This window comes from Budorcas taxicolor, chromosome 18 (genome assembly GCF_023091745.1).
Source record: "Budorcas taxicolor isolate Tak-1 chromosome 18, Takin1.1, whole genome shotgun sequence".
In the NCBI taxonomy this organism is placed as follows: Eukaryota; Metazoa; Chordata; class Mammalia; order Artiodactyla; family Bovidae; genus Budorcas; species Budorcas taxicolor.
Genome location: NC_068927.1, coordinates 64,881,103 through 64,895,672, shown reverse-complemented (window position 1 = coordinate 64,895,672; position 14,570 = coordinate 64,881,103). Strand labels below are relative to the sequence as shown.

The 14,570-nt window shown below is 47.3% G+C and overlaps 1 protein-coding gene across 1 annotated transcript; it reads left to right on the top strand.

The window, feature by feature from the left end:
• Positions 1-6,591: 6,591 nt before the first annotated feature.
• On the top strand, positions 6,592-13,745 carry LOC128064081 (putative killer cell immunoglobulin-like receptor-like protein KIR3DX1). Its single transcript, XM_052656886.1, has 9 exons — positions 6,592-6,625; positions 6,768-6,803; positions 7,965-8,243; positions 9,130-9,429; positions 10,513-10,812; positions 11,783-11,833; positions 12,570-12,692; positions 13,409-13,461; positions 13,572-13,745. Exons 1-9 carry the CDS (start codon positions 6,592-6,594, stop codon positions 13,743-13,745), a joined length of 1,350 nt encoding a protein of 449 aa, XP_052512846.1.
• Positions 13,746-14,570: the final 825 nt, after the last annotated feature.

Sequence of the window (14,570 nt, the reverse complement as noted above, 5' to 3'; positions counted from 1 at the left end):
GAAATGCAAATCAAGACCACAATGAGATACCATTTCACACCAGTCAGAATGGCTGTGATCCAAAAATCTGCAAGCACTAAATGCTGGAGAGGGTGTGGAGAAAAGGGAACCCTCTTACACTGTTGGTGGGAATGCAAACTAGTAAAACCACTATGGAGAACAGTGTGGCGATTCCTTAAAAAACTGGAAATTGAACTGCCTTATGACCCAGCAATCCCACTGCTGGGCATACACACCGAGGAAATCATATATCTTCTTTTAAAAACATATTTGAATGTTAGCATTTGATGCCCGCGTTCTGCAGAATCTGAATTCTTCAATTAACTACAGAAGATGGGTTTACCTTGGTCATGGATGTATTTCTGCTATGTGGCACCAATGCCTGGTACACAGTAAGTGCTCTGCAGTATGTTATGTACTGACCGAAGATGAGAAGTAAATTCCATTTCTGGAGGGGGCTGGGAAAGTAAAGTTCTGAGTACTATTTAGAGCCAGACTGTCCAGGGCTGATTCAGGATGAGAACGTGGGTCCCACCCTCTAGAGTTTGTGATCAGAATGGGCAGAAAGATAAAGAGCTGAGACCTCAGGTCTGGGCTGAGATGCCTCCTCAGCCCTGCCTGGAGACATCAGTGCTGGGTCCTCGGAGAGGCCGCCCCCTGCTGTGAGTGCACGGCCGTGGGAATCCCGAGGGGCAGCGGCAGCCCCCCAGGGACCACATCCTGTTTGTCCTCTAGGGCCCGGTGGTCTCCTCATCTGTACAGGGTGGGTGCAGGAGCGGCTGAGCGCTCAGAGCTGCAGACATGCCTTCCATCCTCTCTGAGCTTCTCCTCCTTGACCAGATGTGCAGGGCAGGGAGGGGATCACAGGAGGGCAAGGGATGTCCACCCTGCCCCCAGTTCATGGGAACCACAGCGCTCAGACAGCTTGAGGGGCCAGGGATCCTGATGGGGAGAGAATCAGCCCAAGCTTTCAGTGGCAAATCTCTCACTTGCAGGGCTGAGTATGGGCCAGAGGCCCCCGAACACTGCAGGTGGGTTCTCCTGGGACCCATCTCACTTGAGTCCCAGGAACTTGGTGGGGGGCAAGGTCGGGACACTGGGATTCTAGAGTGATGCTGGTGAAAATGCAAGGGCTCCTGAGCTGAGCTGGGGAGTGGGGGTGGGGAAGTCCTGGGACTCAGCCTCTGACTTCCTTCCAGGGACCTTCCACAAACTCACCATCTGGGCTGAGACTCTTTTGGGCAGCTCAAGGTGCCCATGTGATTACACCTTATACAGAGTTGAAATGTGAGAGTGAGTACAGAGACCATCAGGGAGTATGCTGCAGTTGGCCTGCACTATTTGGAGAAGGAAATGGTGATGCATTCCAGTATTCTTGCCTGCAAAATCCCACGGACATTGGAGCCTGCCAGCCTACAGTCCATATGGTTGCAAAGAGTCAGACATGACTGAGAGACTTCATTTTCTTTCATTTTCTTTTAATATTTATTTATTTACTGGTTCTATTTTTAATCTCATCATATACATATTTTATTGAAGTGAAGTTAACTTACAGCGTTACAGATGGACAACAAGGTGATTTTCAGTTACACAAACATGCATACAGTATTTTTCAGATTATTTTCCATTGCAGGTTATTACAAGATATTGGCTATCGCTCCCGAAGCTATACAGTAAATCTTTGTTGCTTGTTGCATATTTTTTAATGAGAAATCTAGCATTGTATTCATACTTCTATTTTTAAATTTATAGTATATTTCACCTCAGTGTTATGCTACACTGAGAGTGAAAGCATGATGCCAAAATCCCACCATGTCCATGTTAAAAGTAAATGGAAAACACTGGCAATGTTAATTGTGGGAGGAAATATTGAATCGCATTATGTTACTGGTGGGCTTTCCTGGTGACTCAGATGATAAAGAACCTGCCTGCGATACAGGAGACCTGACTCGATCCCTTGGTTGGGAAGATTTCCTGGAGAAGGAAATGGCAACCAACCCCAGCAGTCTTGCCTGGAGAACCCCCATGGACAGAGGAGCCTGGCGGGTCACAGCCCATGGGATCACAAAGAGTCAGACACGACTGAGGGCCTAAACTATTCTCAAGGCTCTGAAATTGAAAGGTATAACACTTTCCAATTCATATAGAGATAAAAAGTGGCAGAACAGACAGAACCTTTTGTCTTGTCAGGGGCTTAAAGGGACATTATGACCAGACCTGCATGGACAGCTTCAAGAGCAAAGGATTCCAGGATTAAAAGATTTCTACAGTGGAGGGAACATAAGTATAGCTACGGCTGATCCATGTTGATGTATGGCAGAAGCCATCTCAGTATTGTAATTGTCCTCAAATTAAAAATAAATAAATTAAGGGGAAAAAAGCTTGCAAAAGGGCTTCCCTGGTGGTACAGTGGTTGGGAATCTGCTTCCCCATGTAGGGGACACAGGCCCGATCCCAGGGCCGGGAAGATTCCACATGTCTTAGGGCAGTTAAGCCCATGGGCCACAAGCCCATGTGCCTAGAGCGGGTGCTCCACAACAAAAGAAGCCACAGCGATGAGAGACCCTGCTCCACAGAAAAGAGCTCCCCCCTTCCCACACCTAGAGAAAGCCTGTGCACAGCGACGAAGAGCCAGCACTGACATTAATTAGTTAATTAAAACTCTGCAACAACCAGCTGCACCTCCTACTCTTTGTGTGTGTGTGTGTGTGTGTGTGTGTGTGTGTGTGAGTGTGAGTTCACACGTGGGTGTTTAATCTGTATTTTTCTCTCTTCTTGGAATTTTCTTCCCCATGGGCTAGAGTTATTTTACATTCAGTAAACACTGTTGGACCATCCCTCTCACTCCCCAAAAAGCCCACCTAAGTCAGGTACGATGATTGGGGCACAATTTCGCCGTCTCATTCATCTGCTGGTTTTCCAGATAAAATCACTATTCCTTTCCTGAAGACCTCATCACTCTGTCCCTTGACAAACAATGTGAGGCTGGACTCAGAGCACATTCATGAGACTTTAGCAGAGGTGTCGTTCGTTTTAGACCAAATCCATAGACGTCACTCTCACAATTGATATCTGTGCCTTAAAAGAAGGTATGCAGATGGCGAACAGGCATATGAAAAGATGCTCAGCATTGCTAATCAGTAGAGAAAGCAAATCAACACTGTAAGGAGGTACCACCTCATACCGATCAGAATGGCCGTCATTAGACACTTGATGAATAACAGATGCTGGAGGGGTTGTGGAGAAGAGGGAATCCCTCTTACACTGTTGGGGGAGTGTAAACTGGTGCAGCCACTGTGGAAAACAGTATGACATTTCCTCAAAAAAAGTAAAAACAGAGTTTCCATATGATCCAACAATTCCAGTTCTGAGCTTATATTTGGAAAAAACCATACCTTGAGAAGATTCATGCACCCATATATTCATAGCAGCAAAACCTACAATAGCCAAGACATGCTGCTGCTGCTGCTGCTGCTAAGTCGCTTCAGTCATGTCCGACTCTGTGCAACCCCATAGACGGCAGCCCACCAGGCTCCCCCGTCCCTGGCATTCTCCAGGCAAGAACACTGGAGTGGGTGGCCATTTCATTCTCCAATGCATGAATGTGAAAAGTGAAAGGGAAGTTACTCAGTCTTGTCTGACTCTTAGCGACCCCATGGACTGCAGCCTACCAGGCTCCTCTGTCCATGGGATTTTCCAGGCAAGAGTAGTGAACTGGGGTGCCATTGCCTTCTTCAAGACATGGGAACAGCCTAATCGTCCATTGATAGATGAATGGATAAAGAAGATGTATATGCTTATACACACAGAGAATGGACACCACTCAGACATTTAAAGAATGAAATCATGCCATTTGCAGCAGCAGGGATGGACCTGGAGATTAACATATTAATGGAAGGAGACAGAAAGAGAAAGACAATCTTAATGTGATATCACCCGTATGTGGAATCTGAGGGGAACATGTCAGTGAAACAGGAAGAGACTCACAGACATAGAGAACAGGCTTGTGGTTGCCAAGGAGGGAAGGACTGGGAGCTGGGGATGAGCAGATGAAATCTATTTATGCACAGAATGGATAAAGAATGAGGTCCTGCATTATGGCACAGGGAAATTTATTCAGTATCTTGGCATAAATCATAATGCAAAAGAATAAACATGTCGAGCTGAATCAATTTTCTCTAAGGCTGAAAAGAACTATACTTCAATACATCCTTTTAATTTTTAAAAATCTGTATGAGAGACAGCAAAAGGGACGTGTAGAAAAGTCTTTTGGACTCTGTGGGAGAGGGCGAGGGTGGGATGATTTGGGAGAATGCCACTGAAACATGTATAATATCATATATGAAATGAATCGCCAGTCCAGGTTCGATGCATGATACTGGATGCTTGGGGCTGGTGCACTGGGAAGACCTGGAGGGATAGTACGGGGAGGGAGGAGGGAGGGGGGTTCAGGATGGGAAACACGTGTATACCTGTGGCGGATTCATGTTGATGAATGGCAAAACCAATACAATATTGTAAAGTAATTAACCTCCAGTTAAAATAAATAAATTTTTTGAATACATATTTATTTTTATTTTTATTTTTTTACAATATTTATTTATTTTTAAATTTTTACTTTTACTTTATTTTACTTTACAATACTGTATTAGTTTTGCCATACATTGACATGAATCCACCACGGGTGTACTTGTGTTCCCAAACATAAAACCCCCACCCACTTCCCTCCCCATAACATCTCTCTGGGTCATCCCAGTGCACCAGCCCCAGGCATCCTGTATCCTGCATTGGACATAGACTGGCAATTTGTTTCTTATCTAGATGTCCATCAGCAGATGAATGGATAAGAAAGCTGTGGTTCATATACACAATGGAGTATTACTCAGCCATGAAAAAGAATACATTTGAATCAGTTCTAATGAGGTGGATGAAACTGGAGCCTATTATACAGAGTGAAGTAAGCCAGAAAGAAAAACACCAATACAGTATACTAACACATATATATGGAATTTAGAAAGATGGTAATGACAACCCTGTATGCGAGACAGCAAAAGAGTCACACATGTGTAGAGCAGACTTTTAGACTCTGTTGGAGAGGGCGAGGATGGGATGATTTGGGAGAATGGCATTAAAATAAATAAATTTATATTTTTAAAAATTTGTGGTTTAAATATCCGCAATGAAACACTGCATGGCAGTAAAAATACACAAACTGAAATGACAGAGAATACACATCAATTCTGAAACATAATATTAAGTAAATAAAAGGACATTTTAAGAAGGGTGACTGTACTGTTACTCCATTGCAGACATAATGATCAAGAGGAGACCTGATTTATTACTTCAGGAGCATCACTAATGTTAATGACCCCCACCCCCAGCACAATGGTGTGGAATCACTGCCCTTACTGAGGTTCTTTCCTGTCTATGAACAACAGCTGAACTGGGTATATGTCTGCCCTTGGCCTCCTGAAACAGCTGGGCCATTGTGTCCCAGTTTGGACTTGATTATGTGGACATGCCCCTCACTCAAGCATGCTGGAGCTTGGAAGTATCTACATGATATATTTTGTGTTCCTCTGAGTATCTAGGAAGCAAGGTGGTCCACCTTTTCAGGCAGAACAATTCCCCCTCCCAAAAAACACCACAGTCAACTTTACACACGTTATCTTTGTGTACATGTGTGGTCCTTGGATTGGAAAGGGACAAAGAGAGAGACAGAGAGAGTCAGTCATGAAATAATTTCAGATGAAGAAGAGTCAGAGAAAGATAAATATCACGTGATGTCACTTATTTGTGACATCTAAGAAAATAAGCTTATTTACACAACAGACTCACAGAGAATGAACTTATGGTTACCAGGGGGAATAGAGTCAGGGGAAGATTAGATTGGAAGTTTGGGATTGACATATACACCCAGCTATATTTTAATGGATGACCAACAAGGACCTACTGTATAAAACAGAATTCTACTTAACATTCTATAACTACCTAAGTGGGAAAAGAACTTGAAAAGCAGAAGATGCATGTATCTGTATAACTGAATCACTTTGCTGTACACCTGAAACTAACACAGTTAGTTCCTTAATTGCATATGTTACAATGCAGAATTTTTTCATATTTTCAAAGAGCCATAATATGCATGTCTGGTCCTCCATAAGAATGCAGAATCAAAGTCTCTATTAATGAGTCTTTAATTGGCAACCTGCACTGAGCCTGATGTACGAGGTGGGAACATGTGGTTTCTCTTCTGTGAAGAGTTAAGGTGAATGAGAATTATCATGAGCTTGGGAAAAGCATCTTTCATGGTATATACTGAATCACAGTTACTACTTCCTAAAGGCAGCAAGATCGGTTCGAATCCTCTTAGGTTTACAGTGCTTAGAGAAACAAAAAGTGATGATCGGGTCATGAGGCATGCTCCGTGATGCGGCTCAGGTCAGACTTCCATCCCTGGCTTTGAGAAGAGGCAGGCCATCTTCCCATGTGACATGAACCAGGTTGACTGTACCAACAACACTGACCGCTTCCGCATCCTGTGACTCTGTCAGCTTTGCTCAGTTCTGCCTCCTGTCTCACAGAAGCAGAGCCATGTGCCCCACACTCCTCAGCCTCCTGAGTCTCGGTGAGTCCAGAAAGACACGGTTGGAGAGGGTTATGGTGGAAATTGGGAGGTCTTCACACCACAGACCAGGTTCCCTGCATGAAGGTGCAAAGAGTGTGGGGTCCATCAGGACAAGCCATCTCTGACGTGCTTTTCCTTCTAGGATTCTGTGTGAGTCTGAGGATCTGGGCAGCAGTGGGTGAGTCCTCCCCATCCCTTATTTCTCTGTTGAGCAGAGCAGTTGGGGCTGATGCAGCGGACACAGGGGGACTAGGGTGAGACCCCTGTGTGTACAGTGAGAGCCGCGTGCCCTGTGGATCCCAGGTCCTCCTATTGGCCTTGATACTCATCTTCACACTCCCCAGAGGTTAGCCCAGCTCTGGACTCTGGACCTGAAGGCACAGTGTGATGTCTGGAAGGTGGGAGCAAGGCTCAGTAGGTGCCATTTCTATCATGAGAGGGGAGCAAGAGGCGGCAGCCCACAGACCCTCCCCTACAAGCTGGCTCATGGCATCTCCAGCGGGGCCTTAACAACAGGATCTGCAGGAAGCCCGCTGGACCTGACCCCTGGGAAGGGTCTGCTCCTAAGGCAGGGCCACCTGGACCTTGTCACACACTGATGTTGGTTAGCTAACAAAGGAGCCAGCTTTAAGCTTTATTTCCTTCTTTTCAGTCAAGTGGGTTTTTCACTTGTTACCTGTGTTACTGTTAGTCGCTCAGTCATGTCCGACTCTTCGCGACCGCACGAACTGTAGCTCACCAGGCTCCTCTGTCCATGGGATTCTCCAGGCAAGAATACTGGACAGGGTTGCCATTTCCTTCTCCAGGGGATCTTCCATACATGGGGACTGAACCCTGCTCTCCTGCATTGCAGGAAGTTTCTTTACCATTTGAGCTACAACAAATCCAACAGGGAAGCCCTCCCACTTCTTTTCCATGCATCAGTTTTTTGGTGGTGTTTCTTTTGCCTGCATCGTACAGCATGCAGGATCTCAGTTCCATGATTAGGGATTCAACCCGGGCCCTTGGCAGAGAAAGTGCTGTGTCCTAACCACCGGACCACCCAGGAATCCCCAGTGTTTTGTGTCTTGAGAGAGCTTTCAACATTTTTTCAACCAAGGAATCTTCTCCTGATAAGAATCACTGCTGAGAATCATATTCTTAGAATCTCCGTGATGTCTGCCCTGGGTTGACTGTGTCTCTGTCTGTCCCCAAGCGCCAGGTGACCTTGAGTATCAGGGTGATGCACTTTAGGGTTGCTGCCTTGGAAGAATTGAAGGGGAAGCACTCCAACAAGACCAGTGGGGAGAGGGGACCATTCCTAATTTCCTCTCAAAACCTGTGACTCCTTCTCTCCTAGGTGAACATGACAAGCCCTCTTTGTCAGCCTGGCCAAGCCCCATGGTTCCCTTAGGACAGACTGTGACTCTTCAGTGTCACTTCGATTCTCCACTTAAGATATTCAGATTGTTCAAAACAGATGGGGCCAGTTTGCCCGAGCTCCATGGAAATCATTTCAACAACTTCACCCTTGGCCCGGTAACCAGAGAACATGCCGGGTCCTACACATGTTCCGGATTCTCCAGGTCTCTCTTTGAGTTTTCCAGACACAGTGATCCCCTGCAGATTGTGGTCACAGGTAGGAGGGGTCCAGCCCAGCCTGGGACAGCAATCTATGCAGGCAATCCCATCCGAGGTCCAAGTTGTTTACCTAGTCCATGATTTACTCAGGATTTCCAGCCAGGAATGAACCAAGAAAGAGAATCCACTCTGAGAGTTTAAACTCAGGGTGTTGAATAGATGGGGTGGTCTGGCAAAGGAAGGAGGAGCCTCCCTAGGCATTAGTTAGACAGGATGCTGCCGCTGCCTGCCAGCAGGGAGATTGCGGAATGACCCTGATCCAGCACCTGCCACCCAGTAGGGAGTTGTAATCCCATATGAAGGAGCTGGAGCCCCAGGGAGGAGTCCCAGGAATGTCTCCAGAGGCATGATGTGGAGGTCACAGATGGGAAAATATTCCCTTTTTTCTCCACCTCCTTTCCAATCTCCTGCCAGTCATCACCCACATTCTAGATGAGTGTGAATGGAAGCAGGGAATGCATTGTCAGAACCACCCGGCTCCCCACCACACATATTAGGGACAGGATGAAGCTGAGAGCATGGCAACCCACTCCAGTATTCCTGCTTGGAGAATCCTACAGACAGAGGAGTTTGGCAGGCTACAGTTCATGGGGTTGCAGAGTTGGACAGGCCTGAAGTGTCTAAGTATGCATGCCTGAAGCTGAGAGTAGATCCAACAGCTAAAGAGCTTAGAATAAACACAGAGGAGGCTGGAGGTCTTGAGCAAAGAGAAACAGAAAAGCATGAGCCAGAGCCCGAGAACAAGGCTGAAGAAAATGCACCAGAACAGACAGGAAGGGTAATTGGCTTTGATGGTTCATGGGGACATTTTCCCCACCTTCAGATGTCAGGGGAAGTGCCACGGTGGGGTGACTCACTGAAGCTCACAAGCTCCTTGCTCCTAGGTGTGTTCACAAAACCCTCCATCTCAGCCCACCCCAGCCCTCTCATGCGTGCAGGGGAGAATGTGACCGTCCGCTGTCATTCACTGCTGTGGTTTGACAAGTTTATCCTGCACCAAGAAAATAGCACAGGGAATTTCCAGAGACATGGACAGATGCTCACTGGTGGGCATGCCCCAGCTGACTTCTCCATTGGCCCCAAGACTTTGGCGAGTGCGGGCACCTACAGATGCTATGGCTCTTTCAGCCACTCCCCCTTCGTGTGGTCAGCTCCCAGCAACCCCGTGAACATCATCATCTCAGGTGAGTGTGGCCAGACCAGTGCCGTCTGCTCTCTGTGTCACATAAGTTCTGGTGTCCAGTCCAGCATCAGTACCGGGAGAGAATGACAGGCGTGCAGAGACACTCACAAACTCGGGAGAGGGAACAAAGCAGAGAGAGAGGAGGTGTGAAAGCGGAAGGGAAAAGAGAACAGAGTCCCTGCCATGTGCTAAGGGGAAGACACAGCCGGTGACAGAGCGAAGGAGCGAGAACGTGAAAGAACGACCAACGGAGAAAAATGTACCAGAGCAGGGACGCGGGCAGTTCCCCACTCAGGCAGCCACTGATGGCTGGTGAAGGGGTTGTTTTCCCGCTTTCACATCAGAGCTCCCTTCCTCTGTCAGCAGCACACTGTGGTACCAGACAGACACCCTTGTAGTCCAGCCCCCGGGTGATCAAGATGGAGGTTGACACCCTGACGTTGATCAGGCTCTTAGTTTAATGTGTCCTTCTGCACAAAGAGGGGGGAGTGTTCCCTCCAACCCTCCAGAGGTCCCTGAGGAGTCCCTTCCAGCCCCTGTGGGTGGGCATGGCATCCCTGAACATGCCCTCAAGAATAGGACGGTGTAAGATCGAATGAGATTCTGGCAATTTCCACTCCATAATCTCTTCTTCGGGGTCAATGCCATGTTTTCTGATGGTCCCAGCAGTAGTTAGTAAGTTCCATTTATTTCACGAGAACCACACATGTTTGATTTTTTTTAATTTATTATTTAGTTATGTTTGCTGAAGTCTAGTTGATATAAGATGTTGTTAATTTCTGTTGTACAACAGAGTGATTCACTTATTCATATAGATATATACTCTTTCTTTAAAAGTGGACATTAAATGACAATCCATTTTAGAAACTATTAATTTGTTCAAGAGGATTTTAAATGACACTCGATTTTTAAAGTTATTTCTGATATTTTACCTGTGCTAGGTATCCGTTACTGTGGGGTTTTCTCTCCTGGCAGTGTGCGGGCTTCTCATTGCAGTGCCTCTCTTGTTGCACACTTCTGCTATAGTCCTATACTTCGGAATCGAGTTACTTTGTGCTCTGAGATCAAGGTCTCCTCCTTCCAGGGCGGTCCAGGAAACCCTCACTCTCAGCCCAGGGGGGCCCTGTGGTGAGGTCAGAAGAGAACGTGACCTTGGTCTGCAGCTCGGAGAGCGCCTTTGACCAGTTCCATCTGCTCAAGGAGGTGGAGGACCTTGGGCACCTGCTCTCTGTAGGGTGGGGCCCCCGTGGAGCACTCCAGGCAGAGTTCCCTCTGGGTCCTGGGACGCCAGCCCTCAGTGGGGTCTACAGGTGCTACGGCTCCTTCACGCGCTCTCCCTACTCGTGGTCAGACCCCAGTGACCCACTGTTCCTGTCTGTCACAGGTGAGGAACCTCTTCCTGGCCCATGCTCTGTTGTTCCTGTTCAGTCGGTATGTTGTGTCCAACTCTTTGCCACTCTGTGGACTGGAGCACGACAGACTCCTCTGTCCTTCACTAACTCCTCCTCATGGATCACAGCCTTTTAGTGGTGAAGGGGCCTTCGTACTTCAGGAAAGCTATGAGCCAGTCATGCAGGGCCACCCAAGCCTGAAGGGTCATAGTGAAGAGTCCTGAGAAAACGTGGTCCCCTGTAGGAGGAAATGGCAACCCATTCCAGCATTCTTGCCTGAAGAACCCATGAAGAGTCCCAAACTTTACCATATAGAAAATGAGATTGCACTGGGCAAATAGTCCATTTGGGGTTTTGCATAACATCTTACTGTATCATGACCTCTATTTCAAGGGCTCCATGTTGGTGTCAGGGGAACCATAGTGTTTCTGGAGAAACGGAGGCAATGAGAGCCAGAGAGGAAGAGAGATGGTAGATGGCATCTCAACCCTCTTCCGCCTCCTGTATGGGTGCTCCACAGCAGAGTCCTGTCTATCCAGGCAAAAAAGAAAAGGGTCAGGGTAGACCCAAGAGGAGGACAGGCAGGGCTGATTTGGGAAGAACAGAGATTGCCTTGGCCCCTTGCTCTTAATGTTCTCCCAGAAGCACCTCTGACATACAGGTGATTCCCAGTTAAGGAGCACAGACACTCATTCCCGGAGCAGAGAGGATGTCTCTAGCTTACAGCCGTCTTTCACCACCAGGCTTATCCTTCCCACCTCCTTCCACCATCCCTTCTCCACGATGGAGGGTCTACTCAGTGCTTTCACGGGGAGGGACTAGAAGCCCTCCCCTCCCCCATCAGTGCTCTGAGGGATGACAGAGTCAAGGACAGGCAGGAGGTCAACCTTCCAGAAACAACAGTCCACCTTCAGTCCATATGAGGAAGGTTACTGTTCAGCCCTTCTGGCTTTTCTCCCCTAGGATCCACTACAAGTACTTACCTGTCACCCACGGTTTCACACACCACAGAAGGTAAGCAAGACGGTCTCCTATCTCAGAAAGTTTCTGAGAAGACAGAGGGTTCCAGTGTGAGTGTTGGCTCTGCCATTTCCCAGCCCTGTGACCTTGGGCTCCTCAATGTCCCTGTCATGTCAGCATTTGAGACCGTGGTCTGCCTAGAACCAGAGGGGGCATTGAGCTTCTCATGCTCTGTGGCTGGGAGTTTCTAAATTGAACAAAGTGAGTCAGAGTGGACCTAACCCCATACTAAGGGAGCTGCTTAACCTTCCTCCACCAGGATCTTTCGGGATGGATGGCGGGGCAGGCAGAGAATTTTAGGGCGCTCCTTATATATGTGTTACTCTTCTGTTAGTGTTTTGTGAACTAAGCATTCCACAGGGCAGAAATAAGTGTCATATCTTCTTGAGGACTCCATTCCAGGTCTATGTGGATGGAGGGGGAAATGTATTGTGGATTAAAGGGTCACATTCAACCAAAACCACCATGCCTTGTCATACGGGGCAGCAGAGAAAAGCTGCATCCGTGCCCGGGGGACCTTGCTTCAGACGTCTGCTGGTTTTGCACAGCCTCTTTACTTCATCCACTGCTAGCCTCTCTCCTGGATGCTTTGGTACCTCCTGGGAAGTGGAGACGATAACTGATCAGGTTGATAGATACTGGCAGTTTGATGCAAGGATACAATAAATCCAGTGTGTAGGGGCACAGCGTGTGCAATGAATACCCAGACCTTCCTTTTGCTTGTTGGCAGAAACACCGCTTCCTCAAGAACACTGCAGCACATGGTACATTATCCTTGGGCTTCTCATAGCTTTCACCTCTACCAGCATCATCCTCACTGCTCTTGTCTGTCACTGGTGTTCTACCCCAAATCGTAAGTCTGAAGAGGTGAGCTTAGCATCATTTGACCCAGGGGGAGGTGGGCTCATAGCAGAGAATGGCATTTTGACTTCCTGTAGGTTAAAAACTGATTTCCATTGTTGTAATCCCTGATCGAACATCTTCCAGAGACCCATGGAATGCTGTTTTTTTTATGAAAATATGTATTGATTTATTCTTGGTGGCATCAGGTCTTGGCTGCACCATGGGAAATCCTCATTGTGGAGCTGGGGTGCAGTTCAAGGCTGCAGAGCTCATGGGCTCAACAGTTGCAGCATTAAGGATAGTTGCTCCAGGCATGTGTGATCTCAGTTCTCCCACCAGGGATAGAACCCACGCTCCCTGAACTGGAAGGTTGACTCTTAATCCCTGGGCCACCAGGGACATTCCAAGCCCTGTTCTTCCCTTCAACTACAGCCATCCATTTTCCTGTCCTACATGATCTTGGGACTCTGCTGATATGTAGAAGAGCTTGGTCCACAACAGACGTTGTAAGATGGTCCATGGGTTTGCACAGGTTCCTGAGACAGTCCATGGAAGGCTGGGCTTGTATATGAAATGTTTTGTTTTGTTTCATTTAGTGGAAAAGACAGGTTCAACAACCTGGGGCACACCCCTGCTTTTTTCTAACTTTGATGTAACTATCAAACTTATGGAGGTCTGCAATAACTGTATCCACCCTGAAGAGCCTTGACTCTCTTCCATTCACAGATGTTGCCAACATGCAGGGAGAGCCCATGGAAGACAGAACAGTGAACGGCGAGGTGAGTCCTCCAGCCCAAAGCTTTGCCATAGTCTGAGCCCCTCCAATGCCCAGTGGCCCACCCTTTGAAGATCATGTCTCAGTCCATCAGTCTCACCTCTCTCCTCTCAGGACTCTGAAGCAGAAGATGTGATATACGCTAATTTGGACCTCGGGACCCTCTCCGAGAGACGGTCCACTCCTGCTCCCCTGAGGCCCATGCCCCCCTCTGCTGAGACCATTATCTATGAGGAATTCAACATAAACCAAGACCATGCTGAGCCCAGACCTGACCCCATCCTCTGAGCACACAGGGTGTTACAAATCAGTAACCTAGATCTCTTGTTAAAGGGATTCCTCGTGGACACTCCTTCTCTTCCAAAGCAGCCCAATAGCTCTGAGGTGACGAGTGGAGTCCAAGAATTATAGTAACATCTTCAAAAATCCCACCACCTCTTAATAATCTCCTGGCTCTTCTAGGACTCTGTTGTAACTATCTCACTGCTTGGGGAGACGCTATAATCAATCGCTCATGCTAGGTAGCTTATCATGATCACCCTACTTTTTCTAAGATTCTAATAAAGCATAAAAAACTTGCCAGTTGATTCTTCAAATTATTCAGTTTAAAATAAAACAAAACCAATAAAAGAAAACCCCTCTTCAGTAACATTGTACAAGGGTAAACTTATTTGCAGGCCGAAACAGACTTGTAGACTTAGAGAACAAACTTAGAGTTACCAGAGGGGAAGAGTGGTGGGACAGATAGAGGGGAGTTTGGGATTGATGTGTGAACAGTGCTATATTCAAAATAAAATGCTTTCCATGAAAAAATAATAATGCTAGTTGGCAAAATAAAAAATGAAATATACTCTGTTTGAGTTAGCCAGTATGGTGCCACTAACCATATGAGGCTGAATACATGCATGCTAAGTCAACTCAGTCATGTCCGACTCTTGAGACCCACGGACTGTAGCCGCCCAGGCTCCTGTGTGCATGGGATTCTCCAGGCAAGAATACTGGGATCGGTTTCCATTCTCTTTTCCAGGGGATCTTCTCGGCCCATCGAATCCAGGTCTCTCATGTCTCTTGCAATGGCAGGCGGATTCTGCACCACTGAGCCTCCAGGGAAGC

Bases quoted from the DNA above. Each gene is read 5' to 3' on its own strand.
- LOC128064081 (XM_052656886.1), top strand. From the start codon at position 6,592: ATGTGCCCCACACTCCTCAGCCTCCTGAGTCTCG. The intron at 11,834-12,569 runs GTAAGCAAGACG...GCTTGTTGGCAG, and splicing joins GGTTTCACACACCACAGAAG to AAACACCGCTTCCTCAAGAA. The intron at 13,462-13,571 runs GTGAGTCCTCCA...CTCTCCTCTCAG, and splicing joins ACAGAACAGTGAACGGCGAG to GACTCTGAAGCAGAAGATGT.